We start from the raw sequence: 16548 nt of genomic DNA, 5'->3' as shown, positions 1-16548 counted from the left end.
CATTATTGTATATTTCAACAGTAAAATTGAGTTCAGTTATGAAAATACATGTTATAAAGACATTTTTAAAAAGTAAGATTAAAAAGATATTGCTTATAAATAATATTTATAAGATAAACCATATACAAGGTGGTTCAAAGTGAAATTATGCAAAATACAAAGCCAAGTGGACAACAATAAAAAGTATGTGTAGTACAGGAAAATATTTTTCTATCACTCATGCAGCAACTCATGGACAGATTTATTGGGGAAAAATTTCTGTGGTTTAAAATGTATAATATAGTCAGTAATTTTATATTTGATGGAAGGGGGGGGGGGGTACTTTAAAACTGTAAAATTTAAAACCATTAAACGCACAATTGATGATTTTTATTGCTGCAATGCATGAGAAGTTCAAATAGCATCCTACGGAACGGAACATTCTTTACATTTGGACGGATTAGGCTATTTTGATAAGTCAAGTGTTTTAGGTCTTTACAGAGCAAGAGTTGAAATATTACTTCTTTGTAACATCTCAAGCAGACAATATTGATTGTATTCTAGAATTATATTCATTATTGCAGCTCAATTAAAAACAAATTTTAGCCAAATATAGGCTAATTTTATTTATTTTGTCCAAACACATTGATTGTTCAACACATTTTTAAAGTTTCTACTACTTAAAGTGGTCAAATCTTTTTTCAAAGTAATTTGATATGAACAATTTGTCTCATTCTTTTATCAATGAATAATTGACAACTTATTGAAAGCAGAACCAAAGCTGAAGGTTTAAGTAGTACAATGGCCAAATAAAGTTGGAAGCTGACAAGGGACATCAAGTTTGGAATGTTACAAATTTGGTTACTGGCAATAAACAATTATGCTATTGAAATAAAAAGTTTTTATTTACATCTACCCTTCAACATAGGGACAGAGTAGTCAAATGGTAGAGTATATAACCACTAGCCCAAAAATCTCGAGTTTGATCTGGAATGTTCCTGAGTTCAGGTACCTAAGGGAAAGTAGAGGCAGCTGGGCTTAGTGCTGACCCTTCATATGCCAAGGTCACAGTAACAGGTGAACTCTACTTCACTTGCCCCACAGACTGTCAGACTCAAAAGGGCACTTTACCTATACATGTCAACAACAAACTAATGGATGATTCATGCAGCCTGTTTACCACATGTTGGAAGGCTCCTTGTGCTCATCATAAGTTTATCATCATCTGACTCCATAAATATTTTATAATGAAAAAGGTTACACATTAAAAAAAAAAGTTTAAAATAATTGGTCACAAGTTTAAAATGAGCAGCGGCTCAAAAGTTTAAAATAAGCAGCGGCTCAAAAGTTCTAAATTGTGATTGGTCCCGGGGCACAACTAAGTAAACTGGGGCTCAGCTGAGGATAACAATTGAGTGAAAGTTTATTGACCTAAGGGGAACAAGTGCATGAAACTTAATCCAGAGGGCACGATTGATTCAAATTAGTTTGATCACAGGCGCACAAATGGGTAAAATTTTATTGATCTAAGGGGCATAATTAATTAGAACATGAGGTATTGTATTGTATAAGTACAAGATTTGCTGGTACAGGATGCTCAACAACAACAAATGTTTTTGCTCTAATCAAGCAGCACAACTAGAAGTAGAAAAGACTGAACACAACACCTAATTTGAAGTAAAAACAATTAGAAAACTTATGTGGCTTAATTCATTATGTCTCATCGGGGACGGATATTTTTTTTGGCCCAGGGATCATTTTGTAACCACATCAAGTCAACTTGTTTATCACGTTTTTTGGGAGTAAAAATATGAACAATACAAAATTTTAAAATGTTTTACTATTTTATAAAGGATTTAAATAAATTTTCTATGCTGATATTCTGTGAGAAACAGTATTTAAATTATGGTATTTACAGCATTATCACAAAATTTATTTTGGCATTATTTTTTTCAGAGCAATTTTTATTATAAAAAGATAAAAACATATTACTTTTTACATATTTTGTTTTCTCCTTTGAAAATTTAAATGTATTAGATGATTTAATCCAGTACAAAATACATCCATATAACATAAGCGTAACAATACAACAGTGATACATCACTGTAACATCAAGTACCTGGGTCAAGCCCTTTTTGTTGTGTCTTGTCTTCAAATGCAGGTCAAACATTCAGTTTTAGCATCAAGATAGTCATCCCTTCAGAGAATTGACTGACTAAATTTGTCCCGACTAAATTAGTCCCAACTTAAGTCGTCCCTTCAGAGAATTGACTGACTAAATTAGTCCCGACTAAATTAGTCCTAACTTAAGTCATCCCATCTGAGAATTGACTGACTAAATTAGTCCCAACTTAAGTCGTCCCTTCTGAGAATTGACTGACTAAATTTGTCCCGACTAAATTAGTCCCAACTTAAGTCGTCCCTTCAGAGAATTGACTAAATTAGTCCCGACTAAATTAGTCCCAACTTAAGTCATCCCTTCTGAGAATTGACTGACTAAATTAGTCCCGACTAAATTAGTCCCAACTTAAGTCATCCTTTCTGAGAGTTGACTGACTAAATTAGTCCTGACTAAATTAGTCCCAACTTAAGTCATCCCTTCTGAGAGTTGACTGACTAAATTAGTCCCAACTTAAGTCATCCCTTCTGAGAGTTGACTGACTAAATTAGTCCCAACTTAAGTCATCCCTTCTGAGAGTTGACTGACTAAATTAGTCCCAACTTAAGTCATCCCTTCTGAGAGTTGACTGCAGCTTCTTCATATCGCGCAGCATGTAGAGAGCTGGGTTGCCCAGGGCAGCGTGACCCACAGGCTTATTACAGCTGTGGGGCCGGACAAGTCCATTTCTGTTGAGGGTGTGATGTTGCGTTGTGGCCTTGTTGTGGTGGAGGCGGCTGGTGGGTGCCGAGCGAGGTTTGGCTGAGTGTGGACGTTTTGTTTTCTCAGCAGTTTTGGTTGGTGCTGTCATGCGAGGTACTTTGATGCCATCCAACTGAAAAAATATTTGATTCCAATTTTTTTTAAATACATGCTGGTAAATACACTATTCTTATACACTTATTTTAGCCAACAATTACTTTTTGTGAAAAGAAAGAATTATGTTTATTTTCTTATTTCCATGCATGATAACTATAATAGGCTATATACACTTTTACTTTAGCACTTTTCAATTTTAATAACTACAAAATCTAACGTTATGTCAATATTTTAATAGCTTGATCTAGTACTAGACTAATTTGCTTGATCTAGTACTGGACTAATTAGCTTCATCTAGTACTAGACTAATTAGGTTGATCTAATACTAGACTAATTAACTTGACCTAGTACTAAACTAGTTAGCTTGATCTAGTGCTAGACTAATTATCTTGATCTAGAACTAGACTAATTAACTTGACCTAGTACTAGACTAATTAGCTTAATCTAGTACTAGACTAATTAGCTTGATCTAGTACTAGGCTAATTAGCTTGATCTAGTACTAGACTAGCTTGATCTAGTACTAGACTAATTAGCTTGATCTAGTACTAGACTAATTAGCTTGATTTAGTACTAGACTAATTAGCTTGATCTAGTACTAGACATTTGTGTCAACATTTGTGTCAACATTTGTCAACACCAGCTCACTGCCATATGGTAATTTCACTTTTATATACTAGTTGAACATAGCTAGCTATAGACAGGTGTGTCTAGCCATAGACAGGTGTGTCTAGCCATTGACAGGTGTGTCTAGCCATTGACAGGTGTGTCTAGCCATAGACAGGTGTGTCTAGCCATAGACAGGTGTGTCTAGCCATAGACAGGTGTGTCTAGCCATAGACAGGTGTGTTTAGCCATAGACAGGTGTGTCTAGCCATAGACAGGTGTGTCTAGCCATAGACAGGTGTGTCTAGCCATAGACAGGTGTGTCTAGCCATTGACAGGTGTGTCTAGCCATAGACAGGCGTGTCTAGCCATAGACAGGTGTCTAGCCATAGACAGGTGTCTAGCCATAGACAGGTGTGTCCTGCAGTAGACAGGTGTGTCTAGCCATAGACATGTGTGTCTAGCCATAGACAGGTGTGTTTAGCCATAGACAGGTGTGTTTAGCCATAGACAGGTGTGTCTAGCCATAGACAGGTGTGTCCTACAGTAGACAGGTGTGTCTAGCCATAGACAGGTGTCTAGCCATAGACAGGTGTGTCCTACAGTAGACAGGTGTGTCTAGCCATAGACAGGTGTGTCTAGCCACAGACATGTTTGTCTAGCCATAGACAGGTGTGTTTAGCCATAGACAGGTGTGTCTAGCCATAGACAGGTGTGTCCTACGGTAGACAGGTGTGTCTAGCCATAGACAGGTGTCTAGCCATAGACAGGTGTGTCCTGCAGTAGACAGGTGTGTCTAGCCATAGACAGGTGTCTCACCTTGTTTTGGTGCTGTCTGACCTTGAGAATCTGCTGACTCTTGGCTTCTATTTTGGCCACCAGAGCCTCGAGCTGGTCCTCCAGTTCCTCCTTGACCTTCAGGTTCCTGGCGCAGTCCATCTGGTCCAGGATCTGGTGGTGCTCACTGTGAGAACAACAACACAAATAATGTCTGAGTAACTCAACTATTGGATCCACTATTTGATCAAATAATGTCTGAGTAACTCAACTATTGGATCCACTATTTATCTCATCAAATAATGTTTGAGTAACTCAACTATTGGATCCACTATTTATCTGATCAAATAATGTCTGAGTAACTCAACTATTGGATCCACTATCTGATCAAATAATGTCTGAGTAACTCAACTATTGGATCCACTATTTATCTCATCAAATAATGTCTGAGTAACTCAACTATTGGATCCACTATCTGATCAAATAATGTCTGAGTAACTCAACTATTGGATCCACTATTTATCTGATCAAATAATGTCTGAGTAACTCAACTATTGGATCCACTATTTATCTGATCAAATAATGTCTGAGTAACTCAACTATTGGATCCACTATCTGATCAAATAATGTCTGAGTAACTCAACTATTGGATCCACTATTTATCTCATCAAATAATGCCTGAGTAACTCAACTATTGGATCCACTATTTGATCAAATAATGTCTGAGTAACTCAACTATTGGATCCACTATTTATCTCATCAAATAATGCCTGAGTAACTCAACTATTGGATCCACTATTTGATCAAATAATGTCTGAGTAACTCAACTATTGGATCCACTATTTATCTGATCAAATAATGTCTGAGTAACTCAACTATTGGATCCACTATTTATCTCATCAAATAATGCCTGAGTAACTCAACTATTGGATCCACTATTTGATCAAATAATGTCTGAGTAACTCAACTATTGGATCCACTATTTATCTCATCAAATAATGTCTGAGTAACTCAACTATTGGATCCACTATTTATCTCATCAAATAATGTCTGAGTAACTCAACTATTGGATCCACTATTTATCTCATCAAATGTCTGAGTAACTCAACTATTGGATACACCATTTATCTGATCAAATAATGTCTGAGTAACTCAACTATTGGATCCACTATTTATCTGATCAAATAATGTCTGAGTAACTCAACTATTGGATCCACTATTTATCTCATCAAATAATGTCTGAGTAACTCAACTATTGGATCCACTATTTATCTCATCAAATAATGTCTGAGTAACTCAACTATTGGATCCACTATTTATCTGATCAAATAATGTCTGAGTAACTCAACTATTGGATCCACTATTTATCTGATCAAGTATTGTCTGAGTAACTCAACCATTGGATCCACTATTTATCTGATCAAATAATGTCTAAGTAACTCAACTATTGGATCCACTATTTATCTCATCAAATAATGTCTGAGTAACTCAACTATTGGATCCACTATTTATCTCATCAAATAATGTCTGAGTAACTCAACTATTGGATACACCATTTATCTCATCAAATAATGTCTGAGTAACGCAACCATTGGATCCACTATTTATCTCATCAAATAATGTCTGAGTAACTCAAGTATTGGATCCACTATTTATCTCATCAAATAATGTCTGAGTAACTCAACTATTGGATACACCATTTATCTCATCAAATAATGTCTGAGTAACGCAACCATTGGATCCACTATTTATCTCATCAAATAATGTCTGAGTAATGCAACCATTGGATCCATTATTTATCTGATAACATGTCGGTTTAAGTTTAAACAAAAGCTGAATTTACACCACGCTGCCCTACCCCCACACCAAGCTGACTCCCCACCCTACACCCCACCCTACCCTACACTAATTGAATCCCCACCCTACACATTAATTCCCACCCCCTCCACCCCCCTCCCCTCCCCCAGACTCACCTGTTTAAAAGACCAAGCTCATCCTGCAACTGAATAAGTAGGTCACTGAGGTCATGGTCAGAGCTGGGTGAACTTGACCCCGTGGAGGAAGTGCTGGCTGACCCCTGGCCATCAGCGCTGGCATGTGTGGAGCATAAGGCAGAGTTGTGGGACTTCATGAGGGAGAGAACTTTCTGGACGTTAGCGCCTAGAGAGTGGCTGGGACCAGTTGACTGGACAGAAAAAATTTGTTTTACACTAAAATTATCACAGGGATCATGGTATGTAACAGTAAAATTATCATAGGGATCATGGTATGTAACAGTAAAATTATCATAGGGATCATGGTATGTAACAGTAAAATTATCATAGGGATCATGGTATGTAACAGTAAAATTATCATAGGGATCATGGTATGTAACAGTAAAATTATCATAGGGATCATGGTATGTAACAGTAAAATTATCATAGGGATCATGGTATGTAACAGTAAAATTATCATAGGGATCATGGTATGTAACAGTAAAATTATCATAGGGATCATGGTATGTAACAGTAAAATTATCATAGGGATCATGGTATGTAACAGTAAAATTATCATAGGGATCATGGTATGTAACAGTAAAATTATCATAGGGATCATGGTATGTAACAGTAAAATTATCATAGGGATCATGGTATGTAACAGTAAAATTATCATAGGGATCATGGTATGTAACAGTAAAATTATCATAGGGATCATGGTATGTAACAGTAAAATTATCATAGGGATCATGGTATGTAACAGTAAAATTATCATAGTGATCATGGTATGTAACAGTAAAATTATCATAGTGATCACGGTATGTAACAGTAAAATAAGGAAATTAATTACTTTCATCAAACAGTCTGTTTTTTAACTCTAGAAAAGATTTCAAATCAGTTACTTTATTATTAAAAGAAAAAATTATTTTTAAAAATTTTTAAACATTTAAAGATTTTTTTTTTCAAAAATCTCATTTGCTTTAGGAAAATTATCAAATCTTTTTTTTTAACTGTAACATTTCTGTTCAATTACTCTGACAAAAAATTATTAACTAAATGATTGGGTGATGTTCTATTACACTAACTAATGATTGGGTGATGTTCTATTACACTAACTAATGATTGGGTGATGTTCTATTACACTAACTAATGATTGGGTATGTTCTATTACACTAATGATTGGGTATGTTCCATTACACTAACTAATGATTGGGTGATGTTCTGTTACACTAATGATTGGGTGATGTTCTGTTACACTAATGATTGGGTGATGTTCTGTTACACTAATGATTGGGTGATGTTCCATTACACTAACTAACGATTGGGTGATGTTCTATTACACTAACTAATGATTGAGTTATGTTCCATTACACTAACTAATGATTGAGTGATGTTCCATTACACTAACTAATGATTGAATGATGTTCCATTAAACTAATGATTGGGTGTTGTTCTGTTGCACATACCTTTCCTGCCACAAATGGAATCTCTGCCAAGTTTAGCCTGTAGTGCCTCATGGGCTGCGATGTTGTTGACCGATGCTCGTGGCCAACTTTTAAGCTCGGATGTTGGTTCACTTTTTTCTTCTTTTTCTTTGGGGACTTCTTAGGCCGATGAAAGTGGGTGGCAGGTGGCTGTTTGTCAGTGTGAGGGTGTGTGGTGGATGGCTGTTTGGCAGTGTGAGGGTGTGCGGACGGCACCACACCAGCAAGCCGCTGTGAGACACTGGAATAGTGGGGAGGCACTTGGAAACCAGAACTTGTCATGTGACTTTTGGCGGCCACTGACTCAAGCTGGTGATGAGAGAAGACAAAATTATCTTTACAATTATTGGAACATCAGCTTTTCTCTAGGCACAATCACATGGAATTCAAGGTGGAAAGTTAATGATTTGAGTGATCACACAACCTTAGGGTGGAAAGAGTTAATGATTTGAGTGATCACACAACCTTAGGGTGGAAAGAGTTAATGATTTGAGTGATCACACAACCTTAGGGTGGAAAGAGTTAATGATTTGAGTGATCACACAACCTTAGGGTGGAAAGAGTTAATGATTTGAGTGATCACACAACCTTAGGGTGGAAAGAGTTAATGATTTGAGTGATCACACAACCTTAGGGTGGAAAGAGTTAATGATTTGAGTGATCACACAACCTTAGGGTGGAAAGAGTTAATGATTTGAGTGATCACACAACCTTAGGGTGGAAAGAGTTAATGATTTGAGTGATCACACAACCTTAGGGTGGAAAGAGTTAATGATTTGAGTGATCACACAACCTTAGGGTGGAAAGAGTTAATGATTTGAGTGAACACACAACCTTAGGGTGGAAAGAGTTAATGATTTGAGTGATCACACAACCTTAGGGTGGAAAGAGTTAATGATTTGAGTGATCACACAACCTTAGGGTGGAAAGAGTTAATGATTTGAGTGATCACACAACCTTAGGGTGGAAAGAGTTAATGATTTGAGTGATCACACAACCTTAGGGTGGAAAGAGTTAATGATTTGAGTGATCACACAACCTTAGGGTGGAAAGAGTTAATGATTTGAGTGAACACACAACCTTAGGGTGGAAAGAGTTAATGATTTGAGTGATCACACAACCTTAGGGTGGAGAGAGTTAATGATTTGAGTGAACACACAACCTTAGGGTGGAAAGAGTTAATGATTTGAGTGATCACACAACCTTAGGGTGGAAAGAGTTAATGATTTGAGTGAACACACAACCTTAGGGTGGAAAGAGTTAATGATTTGAGTGAACACACAACCTTAGGGTGGAAAGAGTTAATGATTTGAGTGAACACACAACCTTAGGGTGGAAAGAGTTAATGATTTGAGTGATCACACAACCTTAGGGTGGAAAGAGTTAATGATTTGAGTGATTACACAACCTTAGGGTGGAAAGAGTTAATGATTTGAGTGATCACACAACCTTAGGGTGGAAAGAGTTAATGATTTGAGTGATCACACAACCTTAGGGTGGAAAGAGTTAATGATTTGAGTGATCACGCAACCTTAGGGTGGAAAGAGTTAATGATTTGAGTGATCACACAACCTTAGGGTGGAAAGAGTTAATGGTTTGAGTGATCACACAACCTTAGGGTGGAAAGAGTTAATGATTTGAGTGATCACAACCTTAGGGTGGAAAGAGTTAATGATTTGAGTGATCACACAACCTTAGGGTGGAAAGAGTTAATGATTTGAGTGATCACACAACCTTAGGGTGGAAAGAGTTAATGATTTGAGTGATCACACAACCTTAGGGTGGAAAGAGTTAATGATTTGAGTGATCACACAACCTTAGGGTGGAAAGAGTTAATGATTTGAGTGATCACACAACCTTAGGGTGGAAAGAGTTAATGATTTGAGTGATCACACAACCTTAGGGTGGAAAGAGTTAATGATTTGAGTGAACACACAACCTTAGGGTGGAAAGAGTTAATGATTTGAGTGATCACACAACCTTAGGGTGGAAAGAGTTAATGATTTGAGTGATTACACAACCTTAGGGTGGAAAGAGTTAATGATTTGAGTGATCACACAACCTTAGGGTGGAAAGAGTTAATGATTTGAGTGATCACACAACCTTAGGGTGGAAAGAGTTAATGATTTGAGTGATCACACAACCTTAGGGTGGAAAGAGTTAATGATTTGAGTGATCACACAACCTTAGGGTGGAAAGAGTTAATGATTTGAGTGATCACACAACCTTAGGGTGGAAAGAGTTAATGATTTGAGTGATCACACAACCTTAGGGTGGAAAGAGTTAATGATTTGAGTGATCACACAACCTTAGGGTGGAAAAAGTTAATGATTTGAGTGAACACACAACCTTAGGGTGGAAAGAGTTAATGATTTGAGTGATCACACAACCTTAGGGTGGAAAGAGTTAATGATTTGAGTGATTACACAACCTTAGGGTGGAAAGAGTTAATGATTTGAGTGATCACACAACCTTAGGGTGGAAAGAGTTAATGATTTGAGTGATCACACAACCTTAGGGTGGAAAGAGTCAATGATTTGAGTGATCACACAACCTTAGGGTGGAAAGAGTTAATGATTTGAGTGATTACACAACCTTAGGGTGGAAGGAGTTAATGATTTGAGTGATCACACAACCTTAGGGTGGAAAGAGTTAATGATTTGAGTGATCACACAACCTTAGGGTGGAAAGAGTTAATGATTTGAGTGATCACACAACCTTAGGGTGGAAAGAGTTAATGATTTGAGTGATCACACAACCTTAGGGTGGAAAGAGTTAATGATTTGAGTGATCACACAACCTTAGGGTGGAAAGAGTTAATGATTTGAGTGATCACACAACCTTAGGGTGGAAAGAGTTAATGATTTGAGTGATCACACAACCTTAGGGTGGAAAGAGTTAATGATTTGAGTGATCACACAACCTTAGGGTGGAAAGAGTTAATGATTTGAGTGATCACACAACCTTAGGGTGGAAAGAGTTAATGATTTGAGTGATCACACAACCTTAGGGTGGAAAGAGTTAATGATTTGAGTGATCACACAACCTTAGGGTGGAAAGAGTTAATGATTTGAGTGATCACACAACCTTAGGGTGGAAAGAGTTAATGATTTGAGTGATCACACAACCTTAGGGTGGAAAGAGTTAATGATTTGAGTGATCACACAACCTTAGGGTGGAAAGAGTTAATGATTTGAGTGATCACACAACCTTAGGGTGGAAAGAGTTAATGATTTGAGTGATCACACAACCTTAGGGTGGAAAGAGTTAATGATTTGAGTGATCACACAACCTTAAGGTGGAAAGAGTTAATGATTTGAGTGATCACACAACCTTAGGGTGGAAAGAGTTAATGATTTGAGTGAACACACAACCTTAGGGTGGAAAGAGTTAATGATTTGAGTGATCACACAACCTTAGGGTGGAAAGAGTTAATGATTTGAGTGATTACACAACCTTAGGGTGGAAAGAGTTAATGATTTGAGTGATCACACAACCTTAGGGTGGAAAGAGTTAATGATTTGAGTGATCACACAACCTTAGGGTGGAAAGAGTCAATGATTTGAGTGATCACACAACCTTAGGGTGGAAAGAGTTAATGATTTGAGTGATTACACAACCTTAGGGTGGAAGGAGTTAATGATTTGAGTGATCACACAACCTTAGGGTGGAAAGAGTTAATGATTTGAGTGATCACACAACCTTAGGGTGGAAAGAGTTAATGATTTGAGTGATCACACAACCTTAGGGTGGAAAGAGTTAATGATTTGAGTGATCACACAACCTTAGGGTGGAAAGAGTTAATGATTTGAGTGATCACACAACCTTAGGGTGGAAAGAGTTAATGATTTGAGTGATCACACAACCTTAGGGTGGAAAGAGTTAATGATTTGAGTGATCACACAACCTTAGGGTGGAAAGAGTTAATGATTTGAGTGATCACACAACCTTAGGGTGGAAAGAGTTAATGATTTGAGTGATCACACAACCTTAGGGTGGAAAGAGTTAATGATTTGAGTGATCACACAACCTTAGGGTGGAAAGAGTTAATGATTTGAGTGATCACACAACCTTAGGGTGGAAAGAGTTAATGATTTGAGTGATCACACAACCTTAGGGTGGAAAGAGTTAATGATTTGAGTGATCACACAACCTTAGGGTGGAAAGAGTTAATGATTTGAGTGATCACACAACCTTAGGGTGGAAAGAGTTAATGATTTGAGTGATCACACAACCTTAGGGTGGAAAGAGTTAATGATTTGAGTGATCACACAACCTTAGGGTGGAAAGAGTTAATGATTTGAGTGATCACGCAACCTTAGGGTGGAAAGAGTTAATGATTTGAGTGATCACACAACCTTAGGGTGGAAAGAGTTAATGATTTGAGTGATCACACAACCTTAGGGTGGAAAGAGTTAATGATTTGAGTGATCACACAACCTTAGGGTGGAAAGAGTTAATGATTTGAGTGATCACACAACCTTAGGGTGGAAAGAGTTAATGATTTGAGTGATCACACAACCTTAGGGTGGAAAGAGTTAATGATTTGAGTGATCACACAACCTTAGGGTGGAAAGAGTTAATGATTTGAGTGATCACACAACCTTAGGGTGGAAAGAGTTAATGATTTGAGTGATCACACAACCTTAGGGTGGAAAGAGTTAATGATTTGAGTGATCACACAACCTTAGGGTGGAAAGAGTTAATGATTTGAGTGAACACACAACCTTAGGGTGGAAAGAGTTAATGATTTGAGTGATCACACAACCTTAGGGTGGAAAGAGTTAATGATTTGAGTGATTACACAACCTTAGGGTGGAAAGAGTTAATGATTTGAGTGATCACACAACCTTAGGGTGGAAAGAGTTAATGATTTGAGTGATCACACAACCTTAGGGTGGAAAGAGTTAATGATTTGAGTGATCACACAACCTTAGGGTGGAAAGAGTTAATGATTTGAGTGATCACACAACCTTAGGGTGGAAAGAGTTAATGATTTGAGTGATCACACAACCTTAGGGTGGAAAGAGTTAATGATTTGAGTGATCACACAACCTTAGGGTGGAAAGAGTTAATGATTTGAGTGATCACACAACCTTAGGGTGGAAAGAGTTAATGATTTGAGTGAACACACAACCTTAGGGTGGAAAGAGTTAATGATTTGAGTGATCACACAACCTTAGGGTGGAAAGAGTTAATGATTTGAGTGATTACACAACCTTAGGGTGGAAAGAGTTAATGATTTGAGTGATCACACAACCTTAGGGTGGAAAGAGTTAATGATTTGAGTGATCACACAACCTTAGGGTGGAAAGAGTCAATGATTTGAGTGATCACACAACCTTAGGGTGGAAAGAGTTAATGATTTGAGTGATTACACAACCTTAGGGTGGAAGGAGTTAATGATTTGAGTGATCACACAACCTTAGGGTGGAAAGAGTTAATGATTTGAGTGATCACACAACCTTAGGGTGGAAAGAGTTAATGATTTGAGTGATCACACAACCTTAGGGTGGAAAGAGTTAATGATTTGAGTGATCACACAACCTTAGGGTGGAAAGAGTTAATGATTTGAGTGATCACACAACCTTAGGGTGGAAAGAGTTAATGATTTGAGTGATTACACAACCTTAGGGTGGAAAGAGTTAATGATTTTAGTGATCACACAACCTTAGGGTGGAAAGAGTTAATGATTGGAGTGAACACACAACCTTTAACCTTAGAGTTGATTCAGATAAATGGAAAACGTGTACAAACCTGCGCTGTTTTTTCTTCTAAAATTTTTCTGTGTTTTTTCTCTTCTCTCATCCTCTCTTCTAACTCTTTGATTTTAGACTGAAAAACAGTGGCTACATTAGCTGATGTGTGACTTGTGGCTACATTAGCTGATGTTTGACTTGTGGCTACATTAGCTGATGTTTGACTTGTGGCTACATTAGCTGATATTTGACTTGTGGCTACATTAGCTGATGTTTGACTTGTGGCTACATTAGCTGATATTTGACTTGTGGCTACATTAGCTGATGTGTGACTTGTGGCTACATTAGCTGATGTTTGACTTGTGGCTACATTAGCTGATGTTTGACTTGTGGCTATATTAGCTGATGTTTGACTAGCAAGTGGCTACATTAGCTGAAGTTTGACTTGTGGCTACATTAGCTGGTGTTTGACTTGTGGCTACATTAGCTGATGTTTGACTGGTGGCTACATTAGCTGATGTTTGACTTGTGGCTACATTAGCTGATGTTTGACTTGTGGCTACATTAGCTGATGTTTGACTTGTGGCTACATTAGCTGATGTGTGACTTGTGGCTACATTAGCTGATGTTTGACTTGTGGCTACATTAGCTGATGTTTGACTTGTGGCTACATTAGCTGATGACTAGCAAGTGGCTACATTAGCTGATGTGTGACTTGTGGCTACATTAGCTGATGTTTGACTAGCAAGTGGCTACATTAGCTGATGTTTGACTTGTGGCTACATTAGCTGATGACTAGCAAGTGGCTACATTAGCTGATGTGTGACTTGTGGCTACATTAGCTGATGTGTGACTTGTGGCTACATTAGCTGATGTTTGACTTGTGGCTACATTAGCTGATGTTTGACTTGTGGCTACATTAGCTGATGTGTGACTTGTGGCTACATTAGCTGATGTGTGACTTGTGGCTACATTAGCTGATGTGTGACTTGTGGCTACATTAGCTGATGTTTGACTTGTGGCTACATTAGCTGATGTTTGACTTGTGGCTACATTAGCTGATGTGTAACTTGTGGCTACATTAGCTGACGTGTGACTTGTGGCTACATTAGCTGATGACTAGCTAGTGGCTACATTAGCTGATGTGTGACTTGTGGCTACATTAGCTGATGTGTGACTTGTGGCTACATTAGCTGATGTGTGACTTGTGGCTACATTAACTGATGTGTGACTTGTGGCTACATTAGCTGATGTTTGACTAGCTAGTGGCTACATTAGCTGATGTTTGACTTGTGGCTACATTAGCTGATGTTTGACTTGTGGCTACATTAGCTGATGTGTGACTTGTGGCTACATTAGCTGATGTGTGACTTGTGGCTACATTAGCTGATGTGTGACTTGTGGCTACATTAGCTGATGTGTGACTTGTGGCTACATTAGCTGATGTGTGACTTGTGGCTACATTAGCTGATGTTTGACTTGTGGCTACATTAGCTGATGTGTGACTTGTGGCTACATTAGCTGATGTTTGACTTGTGGCTACATTAGCTGATGTGTGACTTGTGGCTACATTAGCTGATGTTTGACTTGTGGCTACATTAGCTGATGTGTGACTTGTGGCTACATTAGCTGATGTTTGACTTGTGGCTACATTAGCTGATGTTTGACTTGTGGCTACATTAACTGATGTGTGACTTGTGGCTACATTAGCTGATGTTTGACTAGCTAGTGGCTACATTAGCTGATGTTTGACTTGTGGCTACATTAGCTGATGTTTGACTTGTGGCTACATTAGCTGATGTGTGACTTGTGGCTACATTAGCTGATGTGTGACTTGTGGCTACATTAGCTGATGTGTGACTTGTGGCTACATTAGCTGATGTGTGACTTGTGGCTACATTAGCTGATGTGTGACTTGTGGCTACATTAGCTGATGTTTGACTTGTGGCTACATTAGCTGATGTGTGACTTGTGGCTACATTAGCTGATGTTTGACTTGTGGCTACATTAGCTGATGTGTGACTTGTGGCTACATTAGCTGATGTTTGACTTGTGGCTACATTAGCTGATGTGTGACTTGTGGCTACATTAGCTGATGTTTGACTTGTGGCTACATTAGCTGATGTTTGACTTGTGGCTACATTAGCTGATGTTTGACTAGCTAGTGGCTACATTAGCTGATGTTTGACTTGTGGCTACATTAGCTGATGTGTGACTTGTGGCTACATTAGCTGATGTTTGACTTGTGGCTACATTAGCTGATGTTTGACTAGCTAGTGGCTACATTAGCTGATGTTTGACTTGTGGCTACATTAGCTGATGTGTGACTTGTGGCTACATTAGCTGATGTGTGACTTATGGCTACATTAGCTGATGTGTGACTTGTGGCTACATTAGCTGATGTTTGACTTGTGGCTACATTAGCTGATGTTTGACTTGTGGCTACATTAGCTGATGTTTGACTTGTGGCTACATTAGCTGATGTTTGACAAGCTAGCAGTTACATTTGTTGAAATATAACTTCAAATCACAAGAACTAGATCTGAATTTGATAATCAGCTAGTACATACATGAAATCTTTGTAGATCTAGTATAAAACTAAACAAAAATGCTACAGCTTGACTCATTATCTGACCTGAACTGTGAAAATTATGGTAAGTTTAAATACCAGGTGTTATCATTAATATTAAATCACAGGACAAAATGGTGAGAATCATGAACAGCTTTACCTTTTTTAATGTTTATTTAGTGTTATGTTGAATGGAAAATAAGAAAATTGACATATTTTTTAGTTAAGAAAGGTTTAAAAAGTAGAGATTGTTATATATGATAATGAAATACAAACACAAGTTAAACAATGGGACCCAGACCTTTAACCCAATAATCAAGTCAAACCTTCTTTAAGATTATCCAGTTTGTCCAATGTTTAACAATGCGGCTCAAACCTTCAACTATGAGAATACATTCTCAACTTCTTACAATCAAACTTAAGCCGTGATGTTCTACACTCACAAACAAATATCACAGTTACGCAGAAAACTAATTGAAAGAA

The 16548-nt window shown here is 37.8% G+C and overlaps 1 protein-coding gene across 4 annotated transcripts in view; it reads right to left on the bottom strand.

The window, feature by feature from the left end:
- Window positions 1-2: 2 nt before the first annotated feature.
- Window positions 3-16548, bottom strand: part of LOC131948740 (centrosomal protein of 57 kDa) — a 36227-nt gene continuing 19681 nt past the window's right edge. For all 4 annotated transcript variants that reach the window (XM_059310416.1, XM_059310418.1, XM_059310417.1 and 1 more), the window contains 5 exons: window positions 13555-13632; window positions 7780-8106; window positions 6311-6522; window positions 4380-4524; window positions 3-2972 (listed from right to left, as the gene is read on the bottom strand). In XM_059310416.1, coding sequence (XP_059166399.1) covers window positions 2691-2972; window positions 4380-4524; window positions 6311-6522; window positions 7780-8106; window positions 13555-13632 — 1044 coding nt within the window. In that variant the 3' untranslated portion in view covers window positions 3-2690. The remainder of the gene's footprint in view (window positions 2973-4379; window positions 4525-6310; window positions 6523-7779; window positions 8107-13554; window positions 13633-16548) is intronic.

The sequence above is a fragment of the Physella acuta genome, unplaced genomic scaffold (genome assembly GCF_028476545.2).
Source record: "Physella acuta isolate Inbredline_101_S28 unplaced genomic scaffold, ASM2847654v3 ptg000658l, whole genome shotgun sequence".
Lineage (NCBI taxonomy): Eukaryota > Metazoa > Mollusca > Gastropoda > Physidae > Physella > Physella acuta.
Note: the sequence above shows the minus strand (reverse complement) of the source record. Positions and strands in the feature narration are given on the sequence as shown.